General features: G+C 50.0%; 1 protein-coding gene and 1 long non-coding RNA gene across 2 annotated transcripts; both read right to left on the bottom strand.

Moving 5' to 3' along the window:
* Positions 1 to 4,532: 4,532 nt before the first annotated feature.
* On the bottom strand, positions 4,533 to 8,615 carry LOC123170108 (uncharacterized). The gene is made up of 2 exons (XR_006485040.1): positions 8,375 to 8,615; positions 4,533 to 4,900 (listed from the first exon to the last, which is right to left on the bottom strand). It is a non-coding gene; the product is annotated as an uncharacterized lncRNA (long non-coding RNA).
* Positions 8,616 to 8,832: 217 nt separating this feature from the next.
* LOC123168393 (E3 ubiquitin-protein ligase TRAIP) lies at positions 8,833 to 12,258 on the bottom strand. Its single transcript, XM_044586263.1, has 9 exons — positions 12,040 to 12,258; positions 11,673 to 11,946; positions 11,481 to 11,582; positions 11,309 to 11,391; positions 11,111 to 11,227; positions 10,405 to 10,507; positions 9,642 to 10,326; positions 9,326 to 9,513; positions 8,833 to 9,222 (listed from the first exon to the last, which is right to left on the bottom strand). The coding sequence occupies exons 1-9, from the start codon at positions 12,150 to 12,152 to the stop codon at positions 9,127 to 9,129; spliced, it is 1,761 nt and encodes a 586-aa protein (XP_044442198.1). The 5' UTR covers positions 12,153 to 12,258; the 3' UTR covers positions 8,833 to 9,126.
* Between the last annotated feature and the right edge of the window lie 579 nt (positions 12,259 to 12,837).

Below are 12,837 nucleotides of genomic sequence, written 5' to 3' on the forward strand. Positions count from 1 at the left end.
TCCAGCTGGAACGCCTGTAGCTCGATGTTCCACTCGACAACCCTCCCTACGGCATTGGGGCTACGGAGCACCTTCTCCAGGGGGTGCGCAGAAACGACCTTGATGGGATGGCCTTGGAAGTGGTGTTGCAGTTTCCTGGAGGCGACGAGGAGGAGCTTCTGTGTCATGGGGTAGCGCGTGCGTCACGCAGCACCGTGCTGATGAAGTAGACGGGGTGCTCGACGAGGGAAGATGTGTCGATGGCGTCCGGCCCTGCTTGAGACGAGGGGGCCTTGGGAGCCTTGCCGTCTGATGGGGTAGTCGAGACCTTAGGAGCGCCGTCCTGAGGTGGCAATGGCGCGGCTGTAGGCGGAGCGCTCCACCGTGCACCCGCACCTGCACGCTCTTCCCGGACCGCCACGAGTGTTGCGCTAGCCGAGTGGGGTGTGGCGGCCAGGTAAAGCACCAGGGGCTCAAGAGGACGAGGCACCACCTCACCGGAGGGCTGGTGAGGTACCTCTTGAGGTCTTGAAAGGTAGCCTCGGCCTCCAGAGTCCACTCGAACGGGCCCTTCTTTTTCATCAGCTTGAAGAACGAAAGGGCGTGCTCGCCAAGCTTGGAGATGAAACGCCCCAGCGAGGTCATGCAGCCCGTGAGCTTCTGCATCTCCTTGAGGTTTGTGGCGGGCTCATTCTTTCTGTTGCCTTGATCTTGTCCAGGTTAGCCTCGATCCCTCTATGCAACACCAGGAAGCCCAGCAACTTGCCAGATGGAACACCGAACACGCACTTCTCCGGATTGAGCCGTAGGTTTACCTTGCGCAGGTTGGCGAACGTTTCTTCCAGATCTTCAACAAGGGTCCATGCTTCTCGTGACTTGACCACTATGTCGTCGACGTATGCCTCAGCATTCCTCCCGAGCTACCGGCCCAGGGCGATGTGCATCAATCGCTGGAAGGTTGTGCCGGCATTGTACAGCCCAAACGGCATGCAGGTGTAGTAGTACACCCCGCACGGGGAAAGGAAGGTTGTCTTCTCGATGTCCTGCACCGCCATCTTGATCTGGTGGTAGCTCGAGAAGGCGTCCAGGAAGCACAGCAAGTTGCACTCAGTGGTGGAGTCGACGATCTGGTCGATGCGCAGAAGAGGGAAAGGGTCCTGAGGGCAAGCTTTGTTGAGGCTCGTGAAGTCGACGCACATGCGCTCCTTTCCTCCCTTTTTGGGGACGATGACCAGGTTGACCAACCAATCCGGGTGCCGTACTTCCCGAATGACGTTGGCTTCTTGCAGCTTGTGGATCTCCTGGACGATGAACGATTGCTTCTCTGAGGCTTGCCGCCGCGCCTTTTGCTTCACTGGGCCCGCACTGGGGCACACTATCAAATGGTGTTTGATCACGTCTCGTGGGACGCCAACCAAGTTCGTCGCCTCCCATGCAAATACATCCTTGTTCGCACGGAGGAAACCGACCAGTGCCTCTTCCTGATCTGGGGGAAGGCTGGCGCCTATGGTGAAGGTGGGGCATGAGCCCCCCTCGTCGACTGGCACTTGCTTCGTCTCGGCCCGATCCTGAGAGAACAGTTGCTTCTTCTTCGCGGGTGCGGCCTCCGGGATCCCTGGAGCGCCCTCAGCATCTGGTCGCGCGGCCACCGCGGCCTTGAAAGCGAACTTGAGGGCCAGGAGTGCATCCTTGGTGTCCCCCACCACAGTGAGGATGCCGCTGCTCCCAGGCATCTTGATGGCGTTGTAGCCGGGGTGCGTCGCTGCCATGAACTTGGCAAGGGCCGGATACCCAAGGATGGCATTGTACTGGAGGCCGATGCAGGCATGTCAAAGTCGATAAGCTCGATGCGGTAGTTGTAGCGTGTGCCGAAGGTGATAGGGAGACAGATCTGCCCCAGGGGAACGATGGAGCCGTCGACCACCCCTGAAAAGGGCCTGGTGGGGGCGAGCCGGTCGTAAGGCACTTGGAGCAAGTCGAAGGCTTCCACGGAGAGGACGTTGAGGAGAGCGCCGCCATCGATGAGGGTCCTGCTGACCGCAACACTGCTGATGGTGGGCGTGCACAGTAAGGGGAGCACGTCGGCGCCGACCGTACTCTTGGGGTGATCCCTGGAGTCGAAGGTGATGTCGGTCTCAGGCGCCGCCCGGCCTGGAGGGGGCCCCCTACCGCGGCCGGGCGGCCCTCATCTGTCGGAAGAGCTGCTTGACATGGCGGCTTGAGGCTGGCGCCTGCGACCCGCCGAGAATGGCCGCAACAATGTGGGGCGCCGGTGCCGCGAAGCGCGCGATGAACAGATCGCGCAGCTCCTCCCAGGAGGCCACTGAAAGCTCCGGTAGGTTAAGCATCTAGGAGCGCGGCATGCCCGTGAGAGCCATGGGGAGCCAGTTCGCCATGGCCTTGTTGTCGCCATTCGTCGCCTCGATGCTCAGCTCGTACAAACGGAGGAACTCCGCGGGGTCCCCCGTGCCGTCATACCGAGGGGGCAGCGTCGGCCTGAACTTCGGCGGCCACCGCACCTGCCGCAGGGCGGGGAAAAGGCCCGGTGGCCCACGATGTCTCTGAATACGGCGGGTGGAGCGGCGCCTGCCATGGGAACCACGTAGCGCGGGCAGAGCGCAGCCGATGGAGAGGCAGAGCTTCGACACGCCCCTACCTGGCACGCCAAATGTCGGATTCAGGGCTCCGCAGACCCAAGAAAGGTTCGAACTCTGGGGCGTGTGCGAAGAACCCAACCAATCCAGCCAACCAGCTCGTCGCCCCACGGCCTAGCTCGATGAACAAGGGAGAAGATGAACACAGCAGTTTACCCATGTTCGAGCCACCTTGCGGTGTAAAACCCTACTCCTGCTTTGTGATGGATTGGCCTCACGAGGGGCTGAGGATGAACTAGTACAAGGGATGAACAACCTCGCGAGGTTTGCTCTTGTGAAGGTGGAGAGGATCTGATCTCTATGGTGGTGGCTAACCCATATTTCTAGTGGCCTTGGTCCTCTTCCCCCAAAACGTATGCGAGAAGGAATCCCATAGTGGCCAATTCGAAAGGGGACAAGTAGTACATCTTATCCTGACGAAAGGTGGTCTTCGCCTGCAAAGCTTCTGGCCGTGACGCTGCTGTGGGCTCGGCGATGACATCCGTCCTCCCGTCCTGGTTGTCTTGGTCTTGTTGCACCGGAATGGAAACATTTGCCAGATTCCTCGGGAACCCACGTCTATGCTTGCCTCCTTAGCACCAAAGAGGAAATTGTCTCCTCTGCGCCCGCTGGCGCCCGCCTGGCCTTGGTCGTCATGGCTTGCGTCATCGCAACCTCATGAGGTTGGGTACCTGTATAGGAATCTCCGCTCCTCGGGAGGTCGCCTGGGAAGGCCGCTCGCTCAGGAGGTCTTGCGTCGTCCGCCTCGCGAGGGTCTTATCTTGGCGGTCTTGTAGATGGGTCGTACCAAGCCGTCGATGAAGCCACGCCATGGGCCACAAACAGGCAAGTCTGGGTACCCTGATTCCCAAAACACCGACAGAGCAGGCAACATGGCATTGGATCTCCGCGTAGCAGCCACACCGACGGCAGCCTCATCCCATCCAGGACGCCCCACCTCCATGACGGGCTAGCCGGTTTGACAAGAAAAGCGGGGTTCGAATCTGGCACACCACCGAATAGATGGGTGTGCATCCAGATCCAGCCGACCTCCATCGCAACCGGAGCAACGGCGGCCGCTGTCGCACCTCCTCTGACCACGTCAGATCGGGACGCGAACAACGCACGATGAGAAACTCGCACGCGTGCAAAGCTAGCCATCAATCAAGCACACATGCAGCTTGATTGATTTGCTGCCTAGCAACACGGACGTGAGCACATTGAGGATCGAATCAAACTCGGTGTGTCCTCAAGATCCAACCTCGTTGTGACGTCGAGATCCCATGAAGAACAGCCATAAGTAGGGACCCCGCCGCCGCCGTCAGCCGCACTAGCTTCGCCGGCGGCATCCTCCAGCGACGGCGGGAGGGAAAGACGAGAGGAGAGGGGGTTAGGCGGGGGGAAAGGCGACGACGCCCGTGTCACCCAGGAAGAGCGACGCTGGGGCAGAAAAATCTCAAACGGGGAGGGTGGTCTCCTCAACTCTTATAACAATACAAATTGGATCTATCTAGGACTCAGTCGGCTGACGTCATCACGAGTAGATTAGGCCTGTTTACTAGCTCTTGTACTGCTGGGTTGTATCCGGCTAGAAACTGGGCTTATTTTCCTGTTTGTTTGTTTGCTACTTTGGGATGGGCTATTATGATTTGTTTGTTTGTTTGTACACACATCCGAAAAAGGTTATTGAACATAAAAGTTGGAGGCCAGGCCCAACCAATATCGATACAAAAAATTATGAATGTACATACGAGGAGGGGAGTTGCTGTTCAGAGCTAGCTAAACAGAACCGTGTTGTCCATTGTTCATGGAATTGATCAGAGCAACTTATAGATGTTTTTAGTACTAAAGTTGACTAGCAGCTTGCAGATGCTCCTCTTCCTAGTTTATAACAAGAGTACATAGACATGTTGACACGGCTGGTTAACTTCCCTGCATTAAGTAGCTAGTTAACAAAAGTTCATGTATTAGCTAGTTTAAACTATAGCATGAGTATGGAGACACGGCGACACAGCTAGTTAACATCCTGTGTTACCTAGTTAACCCACTGTTTCAACTAATAAAACTAAAAAAATCATGAATATTTATAGAAAAAGGTTACTAACCATTGTAGCAACTTCTTCAAAAAGCGAACCCTCTCATGCTTCCGTGTGAGTGATTTCTACATGATATTCTTTCTCTTCTAACGTCGGATATCCAAGACACTGCTCTTTGCCTTCTGCACTTCTATTGTCTGTTTTATTTTCAGGGTCGCTTCCTTTTTCATCCGTGTCAGTGCTCGTGTGCTGCTGTAGTCACAAATGTACATGTGACATTAGTGCTGTGAACAATGGGACTAAAAAAATAAGGCAGAAAAACTAAGGATATGAACTGGACAAACATTTTAGCCACTAGCATAAATCATCAGACAGTTTTAGTTCCTCTTATCAAAAACACAAACTTTACTTCAGGAATGTTCTCAACTTTACTTCAGGAATACACAAACTTTACTGATGCTTGTGTTATAAAAATAGGACAACAAGAACAGGTGAAACTTTGATGATTGCTTATGCATCTTCTATCCGATATGTTATAAGCTTGGCCATCTGTAAAACTCTGCAGCTTCCAGCTTGTGTTATACACAAATTTCTACTATGCATTCAAACTTGCTGATGCGGACATCAACAAGGTGTTGTGCATATTCTAGGCGGATGGCTACTCGAGAAAAATGTATGAGTTGTATGGTGATTGTTTGAGTTTTGGCACGACATACAATACGAATTGTTACAATATGCCAATTCCACCATTTGTTGGCATCACTCTGACACGGGCCCCTCTCTCGACGCCGCCCCCTGCAACAAAACAAAGGTCCCCAGTTGCGAGCAAGTTAGGAGACATGCAGTTGCGTGCCTAGTGTGGGACATGCAACTGGCCCCATCTTCTCTCGAAGACACCCCCTCCGACAAAAAACAAAGGTCCCCGAGTTGCGTCCAAGTTCGAAGACATGCAGTTGCGTGCCTGTTGTGGGACATGCAACTAGCCCCATCTCTCTCAACGCCGCCCCTTCCAACAAAAACAAAGGCCCCCCCCCCAATTACGACCAAATTAGAAGACATGCAATTATGTGCCTAGTGTGGGACATGCAACTGGCCCCCTCCGACAAAATAAAGGTCCTAGTTGCAACCAAGTTAGAACCCATGCAGTTGCGTGCCTAGTGTGGGACATGCAACTGGCCCCTCTCTATCGACACTGCCCCTCTAACAAAACAAAGGTCCCCAATTGCGATCAAGTTAGAAGACATGCGATTGCATGTCCTACTGTGGGACATGCAACTGGCCCCTCTCCCTGTACAAAAAAAATGAAAGTCAAGTTGCGACCAAGTTATAAGACATGCAATTGCGACCATGCTGGAATTAGAAGACATGCAATTGTGTGCCTAGTGTGGGACATGCAACTGGCCCCCTCTCTCTCGACGCCGCTCCCTCCGACAAAATAAGCCCCCCCCCGGTTGCGACCAAGTTAGAAGACATGCAGTTGCGTTCCTAGTATGGGACATGCAACTGGCCCCCTCTCTCTCAACGCCGCCTCCTCCGACAAAACAAAGGTCCCCAGTTGCGACCAAGTTAGAAGACATGCGGTTGCGTGTCCTACTGTGGGACATGCAACTGCCCCCTTTCCCCGTACAAAAAAATGAAAGCTGAATTGTGACCAAGTTATAAGACATGCAACTAGCCCCCTCTCTATCGATGTCACCCCCTCCGACAAAACAAATTTCCCCAGTTGCGACCAAGTTAGCAGACATGTAGTTGTGTGCCTGTTGTCGGACAAGCAATTGGTGCCTCTCCCCGTACAACAAAAATGGAAGTCGAGTTGCAACCAAGTTATAAGACATGCAGTTGCGACCATGCTGGAAGACATGCAATTGCGTGCCTAGTGTGGGGCGTGCAACTGGCCCCCTCTCTCTCGACACCGCCCCCTCCGAGAAAATAAAGGTCCCCCGTTGCAACCAAGTTAGAAGAGGTGCACTTGCGTGCCTATGTGGGACATGCAACTGTCCCCCTCTCTCTCAACGATGCCCCGTCCGACAAAAACAAAGCCCCCCACCCCCAGTTGTGACCAAGTTAGAAGACATGCAGTTGCGTGCCTTTTGTGGGACATGCAATTGGGCCCATCTCTCTCGACGACGCCCCCTCCGATAAAAACAAAGGTCCCCCAGTTGCGACCAAGTTAGAAGATATGCTTTTTCGTGTCCTAGTATGGGACATGCAACTGGCCCCTCTCATACGGCAAAAAATGAAACTCGAGTTGCGACCAAGTTATAAGACATGCAATTACGACCATGTTGGGAAAAGACATGCAGTTGCATGCCTAGTGTGGGCCATGCAACTGCCCCCCCCCCCCCTCTCAACACCGCCCCCTCCGACAAATCAAAGGTCCCCAGTTGCGACCAAGTTAGAAGACATGCAGTTGCGTGCCTGTTGTGGGACATGCAACTGGCCCCTCTACCAGTACAACAAAAATGAAAAGTCGAGTTACAACCAAGTTATAAGACATGTAGTTGCGACCATGCTGGAAGACATGCAGTTGCGTGCCTAAAGTTGAGCATGCAACTAGGCCCCTCTCTCTCTCTCGACGTTACCCCCCTCCGACAAAAACAAAGGTCCCCACAGTTACGGCCAAGTTAGAAGACATGCAGTTGCGATTCTATGCTTCAATCTAGTACTCCGAACTTAATCCGAATCAAAAAGATCCCCTCATATCTACTGAATCATGCACACAAACATTTCAATCAAGAAAAAAATTGGACAAAAAATATCCCCTCATATTCTATGCTTCAATCTAGTAATCATTCCCTTATATTCCAGAAAAACAAAGAGAGTTTTGAACATGCTATTGATTAATACGGTTTCAGCCAGAAATATGACAAAAACAAATGAACATGCCCCCTCCTACCTAGTGATATATTCAATAATAAATCTTTCTCTTATTACAGGGGAAAGATTTCAAAAAACACGCTCCTCATTGAAAAAAGGGTTCCACATAAAAAATCTGAAAAAACAAAATAAAGATACCACACTCTCTAGTGATAGATTCAATAAATTATCTCTACTGATTCTAGTAAACTAAAATAGGGTTCATTAAAATCTAAAAAATAAAACAAAAATAACAGACTAAGCCACTCCATTCAACAAAAAAAATAATCAAAACATACTACTGATTTCACAAAAATGCTACTCATTTTGATGGGTTTGGGTTATATATGAGGGGGTGGGGTTCAGTAATTTCACAAACATGCTACTGATTAAGAATAGGGTCCCATAACAAAATCTGAAAAACCAAAAAAAGATACCCACTCCCCTAATGATAGATTCAGTAAGTATCTCTCTTGATTCCAGTAAAATAAGTAGGGGTTTCATTAAATAATCTAAAAAATAACAAAAACAACAGACCGAGCCACTCTATTCCACAAACAAAAAAGGAATCCTCAGCCATTCTACTGATTTCACAAAAACATGCTAGTGATTTCAAAGGGTTTGGGTTTGGGTTCAGTAACAAAAAATGAGGTGGTCTGGGTCAGTAATAATCCTCAACACATACAAAAAAGAGGACAATCTACATATCACAGCTTGAATAAAAAAAGGATCGATTTCAAATCAGGTCTACTGCTCTCGCCCAACAAAAACAAGAAAATGGAACCCAAAACTCCCTCAGATCTACTACTCTCGTCCAACAAATCAAATGAAAAAACAAAGATGGAAAAAAAGAGAGGGGGTAGCACTTACTCCATCAGCAGCGTCCCCCATACTCTCGTTGGACGTTGAGCAGCACCGCAATTCCTTCGTTTGCTGCAGAGATCTTCAGATTTTGACAGAGGTAAAAGTGATAGAGAGAGAAGGGGGGAGAGGGGAATGGATAGAGACGAAATGACTGCGGCTTCCCCTACTCTAATTTACCACGGGTGGCCGCTTCCCCTTCCCTGTATCAAACAAACAAACAAAAAAGCCCAGCCCACGAATAAGCAAAACGCTCGCCCTCGGCCGCTCTTTGACGTAGAAAAGGGCAAACGAACCGGTCCGAGCCCACCACGCCTTAGACAGACCGAAAAAGGCACAAAAGCGACCCAGCGCGAATCTACAAGCAACAAACGGATCGAAGGGCTCCCTAGTCGACTGAGACTTCGCGAAGTCTCAGTCGACTGATTTTTAGCAGCTACAGTACATGACACAGCATGTGCATCAAATCAAATAAACAATGCCAATGTGCACGCAAACTGAACTCTTTAACAAACCAAAGCACAAGCCATTGTGTGTTACACCTTGGGATTCAGAGGTCTCACATAGCATTGAGAGATTGTGTACAGCCTCCAACACAGCTGGTCCGATGCCAATAGTGTGCCATGAACTAATTACAAAATCTGGAATCATGTCTCCCTGCAACTGCCCACCTGGCAGGATAGAAAGCAGCAGATAGTTCTTGGCAGTCGGCACCATTTCATCACAGCACGCATTCTCCACTAGGAAGCTAGCTAGGATCATCATCTCTTCACAAAGAAGTGCTCTATCTGAGACTGCCCACCTTTGCCTCCAGCCTTCTGCTGTGCCTTAGGCCACAGTGCTGGAGTCCTGCTATCCTGCAACAGATCAATGCATGGGACTACATTAGATACACACATGCACTTAAGCCGCTTTTGCTGTCCGACGGGGAAGAACCTGAGCTGAGCTTGTTCAACTCACCGGGAACCGGCCATGATCTCTCAGGACTTTCACCTTTCCCCCGCGCCCGTCGTGCCCCACAGATATCAGATTGCCTTTGTTTGTGTTTGCACCTAGATACCCAGGTGCTGCCATGCCCTTGGACCATTTGCCGATGCTTTTTCTTGCCCCTTCACCGGTACATCCAGGTAGTGTCTGAAAATCATCATCTGATAGTAGAAAAAGGTGGTTGGTAAGTACAGAAAATTTGAGTAGAAATAGCAAGCTGTGGATATCCCAAATAGTAAGAAACAACCAAAGGAGGTCCTGAATCAGCAACTTCGCAAAAAAAACTCACCGGAAAGAGAATTTAAATTGTGAAATGTCTGAGGTCCAGTACCAGAAGCCAGCCTAGTTGCTTGTTTAGAGATGCCGCCAATTGTCAGCGATTCTTTCTTCCATGTTGAAGTTGTAACATTCATACTTCTCAGAACAGGAAGCTCTTGAACGTTTTGCAGTTTGGTCTTCATAAGAATCTCCTGAAATGTAGAGTTTCCAGTGACCGCCGTGTGTTTCAGAAATGATGTTTCTTCTGGTACATAGAAGGAAGGCTCACATCCGAATGCCGTGGGCTCTTTCTTATCATGTTCACAGTGACTGGACTGATTTTGTGTATCCAAAGTGTAATCCTTATACCCAAACGGCTTGGCAGGACATTTTATCGTGTTGTTGTCATCGGCATCTAAGTCTATCACATCTGCAGTCTTGATGTCCAGGTTGTCTTCTAAGTTCGGATCCCTTTTGGCTTCAGGGGACACCTGGTTCAACTGAGCCTTCTCGTTGCATCCATCCTGCATCACATCATCAAGCTTCACTGTTTGATTCCCATATCCAGCACTTGGACTAGAGAAACCATTATTAGCATTGGCATTCACTGGATTTGTCTGGTTCTGGTCAGCTTTAAATTTCTTTGAAGACCTCAAGTCTCTGATGACATTATTTTCCTTTTCTTCCAGTTCCTTCTGAAGATCAAGTACCTTTGCCTGTTGTTATTTGCAGAGATCAACGCCCAAACTAAACATGTAAATTCAGGAAAAGATCTTAAGTTGTTATGAGCATACCCTCAACTTCTTTATCAGCTCTTTGTCCTTCTCAATCCTCTGCTGAGCGCGACTTTCTGATCTTCCCAGATGATTGCATTGGACCATCAAGTCTTTGTAGCTCCTGAAAGAAAAATGCATTACTAAGTGATCAGAGCACGAAATCCAGTCTATAAAAAGTGAAATAGTACACTGCAAGAGTAGCTTTTTGAAAGAAAAAAATACATTCACCAAGTTAAGTAAGATTATCAGTTGTGACAACAAAGCATCCATTTAAGAGAGAAAAGGACACTTTCATCAGAAACGTCAAACTTGAGCATCTAACAAAAACACTGGTTCTTTGTCTAATTTGTATGGAAATGATTCCAGAATGGCATATCATGTCGCCTGCCAATTCATTTGATACTAGTATCATCATTGGACATCAGAGCATAGAAACTGTCTAAGTCGTAACTCCAACTTCATAGCTGAAATACTGACTATAATTTAGGTTGAGGTCCTTACACTTCCTTCAACGATCCGAAGTTCAACAACTCGACATCATAAGGTAAAGCAAAATCAATATTCAGTTTTACATAAACTATTACTACTCTTTAAAAGTTATTGAAGTGGATGACGAGGTCCCATTGTTCAGTGTAAAACATGTTTAGGCAGTTATCCCCAAACTAGTATGCATACCCAACATGAACGACATGTTTCTACATGAGGAAATGATGGAGAATTATACTTGTTGCGGAGAGCAAGTGATCTCTTCAGAACGTCAACAGCATTCTCAAGGTTGCCATGGTTGCCCAATGAAGCCAACTTTAGGATCTCTTCTTCCTGAAGGTTCATGTCAGTCGACCTAAGAACAAGATATTAAGACAGATGCATTTCACTCATTAAACACAGATATGTGTGCACACTTCAAATTGAACAAGCATACAGCTTTAGGGCCGCAAGCTCCTTCGCCAGCGCAAGGCTCCTCTCCTGCAACCTCACGCACTCCGACGTCTTCCTCGACAACTCCTGCCATGTACCAACACGATTCAGTAACCCATAGCCAGACGCAGAAAAGGGAGAATAGATCTCGCCACCTGAACAATGAACTCACTTACCTCTGTTTTCGCATTGAGCAGCCGCTGCACAGACTCTTTCTCCTTCCTAGCCGACTCCCGCATCGTCTCTGCCGTCGCCGCCTGCTCCTTCCACCTGACGATCTGAACCAAGAACCACCAAGAAACCATTAGCGATCCACACAAAAGAACCAGCCCAATAAGAGATCCGGCCGATGCGGTAGCAGCACTAGCCTCGGCGTTGAGCTTCTGGATCCCATCCCGCTGCTCCTCGAGCACCTTGCCAAGGGACGACGCCTTCTGCTCCAGCCGGGCGACCTCTTCGGCGAGCGCCTCCGGGTCGGCGTCCTGCGACGAGGAGGGGGGCGCCTGCGTGGGGCACGCGCCGGTGGACTGGAAGAAGAGGCGGGTCGGGGGGTGAGAGGAGCCGCAGGCTTGCTTGCAGATGGGGCACTTGCCCTTCTTCTTGCCGCCCGCGCTCGGGCAGTACTCCAGCCATTGCTCTACGCTGCAACAACACGCGGGAAGCCTCTTGTTAGCCGGCCATCGCGAGGACAGAACGGGAGAAGATAACGGATTGGGAGGGAAGGGCGGGGCGGACCAGAGGGCGTGGAAGACGTGGCCGCAGGAGGGGAGGCAGTAGATGTGCTGGTCGGAGAGCGGGCGGAGGTCCTCGTAGCAGATGGTGCAGACCGGCCATGCGGCGGCGGTCATGACGGCGGCGGCGGCGGCGGCGGCATCCAGAGGGGGGCGGGCTCCTCTTCTTGTGGTTGGATTTGGGGGAGGGGAACGAGGGAATTGGGGAAACGAACAGGTTTCGCGGGAGGTTTCGAAGCGCACAACAGACCTCGTGGCGGGAATCTCCCGCTCTGATTTTAGTCTTTACTTATTACACTTAAACCCCTCAAAAAAACTTATTACACTTAAAATTCTTAATTAAATCCGGGGTTAGTGAAATAGTAACTGTTTTCGTGATTTTTAGTTTTAGTAATCTAAGCCATTCAAAATATTTAATCTAGTTTCATGATTATACATCCAATGGTTGTGGACCAATGTTATACGCTCAGGTAACTTTTTTCTTTTTTAAGAGAAACTTCCAATCTAGTCATCAATCATGTCCATAAAACACTAGAGGTAATAAAAATTACAATCAGGTCCATGGACCACCTAGTGACGACTACAAGCACTTAAGCGAGCCGAAGGCGCACCGCCGTCATCGTCCTCCCTCATCGGAGTCGGGCAGACTTTATTATGGTAGGCAGTCGAGAAGTTGTCGTGCTAAGGCCCAAAAGGACCAGCGCATCAGAGCAGCAACCATCGCCCGATGAAGAGAGTAGTAGATTGGAAAGATCAAACATGTAACCACACGAATGAAGACGAATACAAATCGGATCCAGAT

Source organism: Triticum aestivum, chromosome 7D (assembly GCF_018294505.1).
Source record: "Triticum aestivum cultivar Chinese Spring chromosome 7D, IWGSC CS RefSeq v2.1, whole genome shotgun sequence".
Classification (NCBI taxonomy): Eukaryota; Viridiplantae; Streptophyta; class Magnoliopsida; order Poales; family Poaceae; genus Triticum; species Triticum aestivum.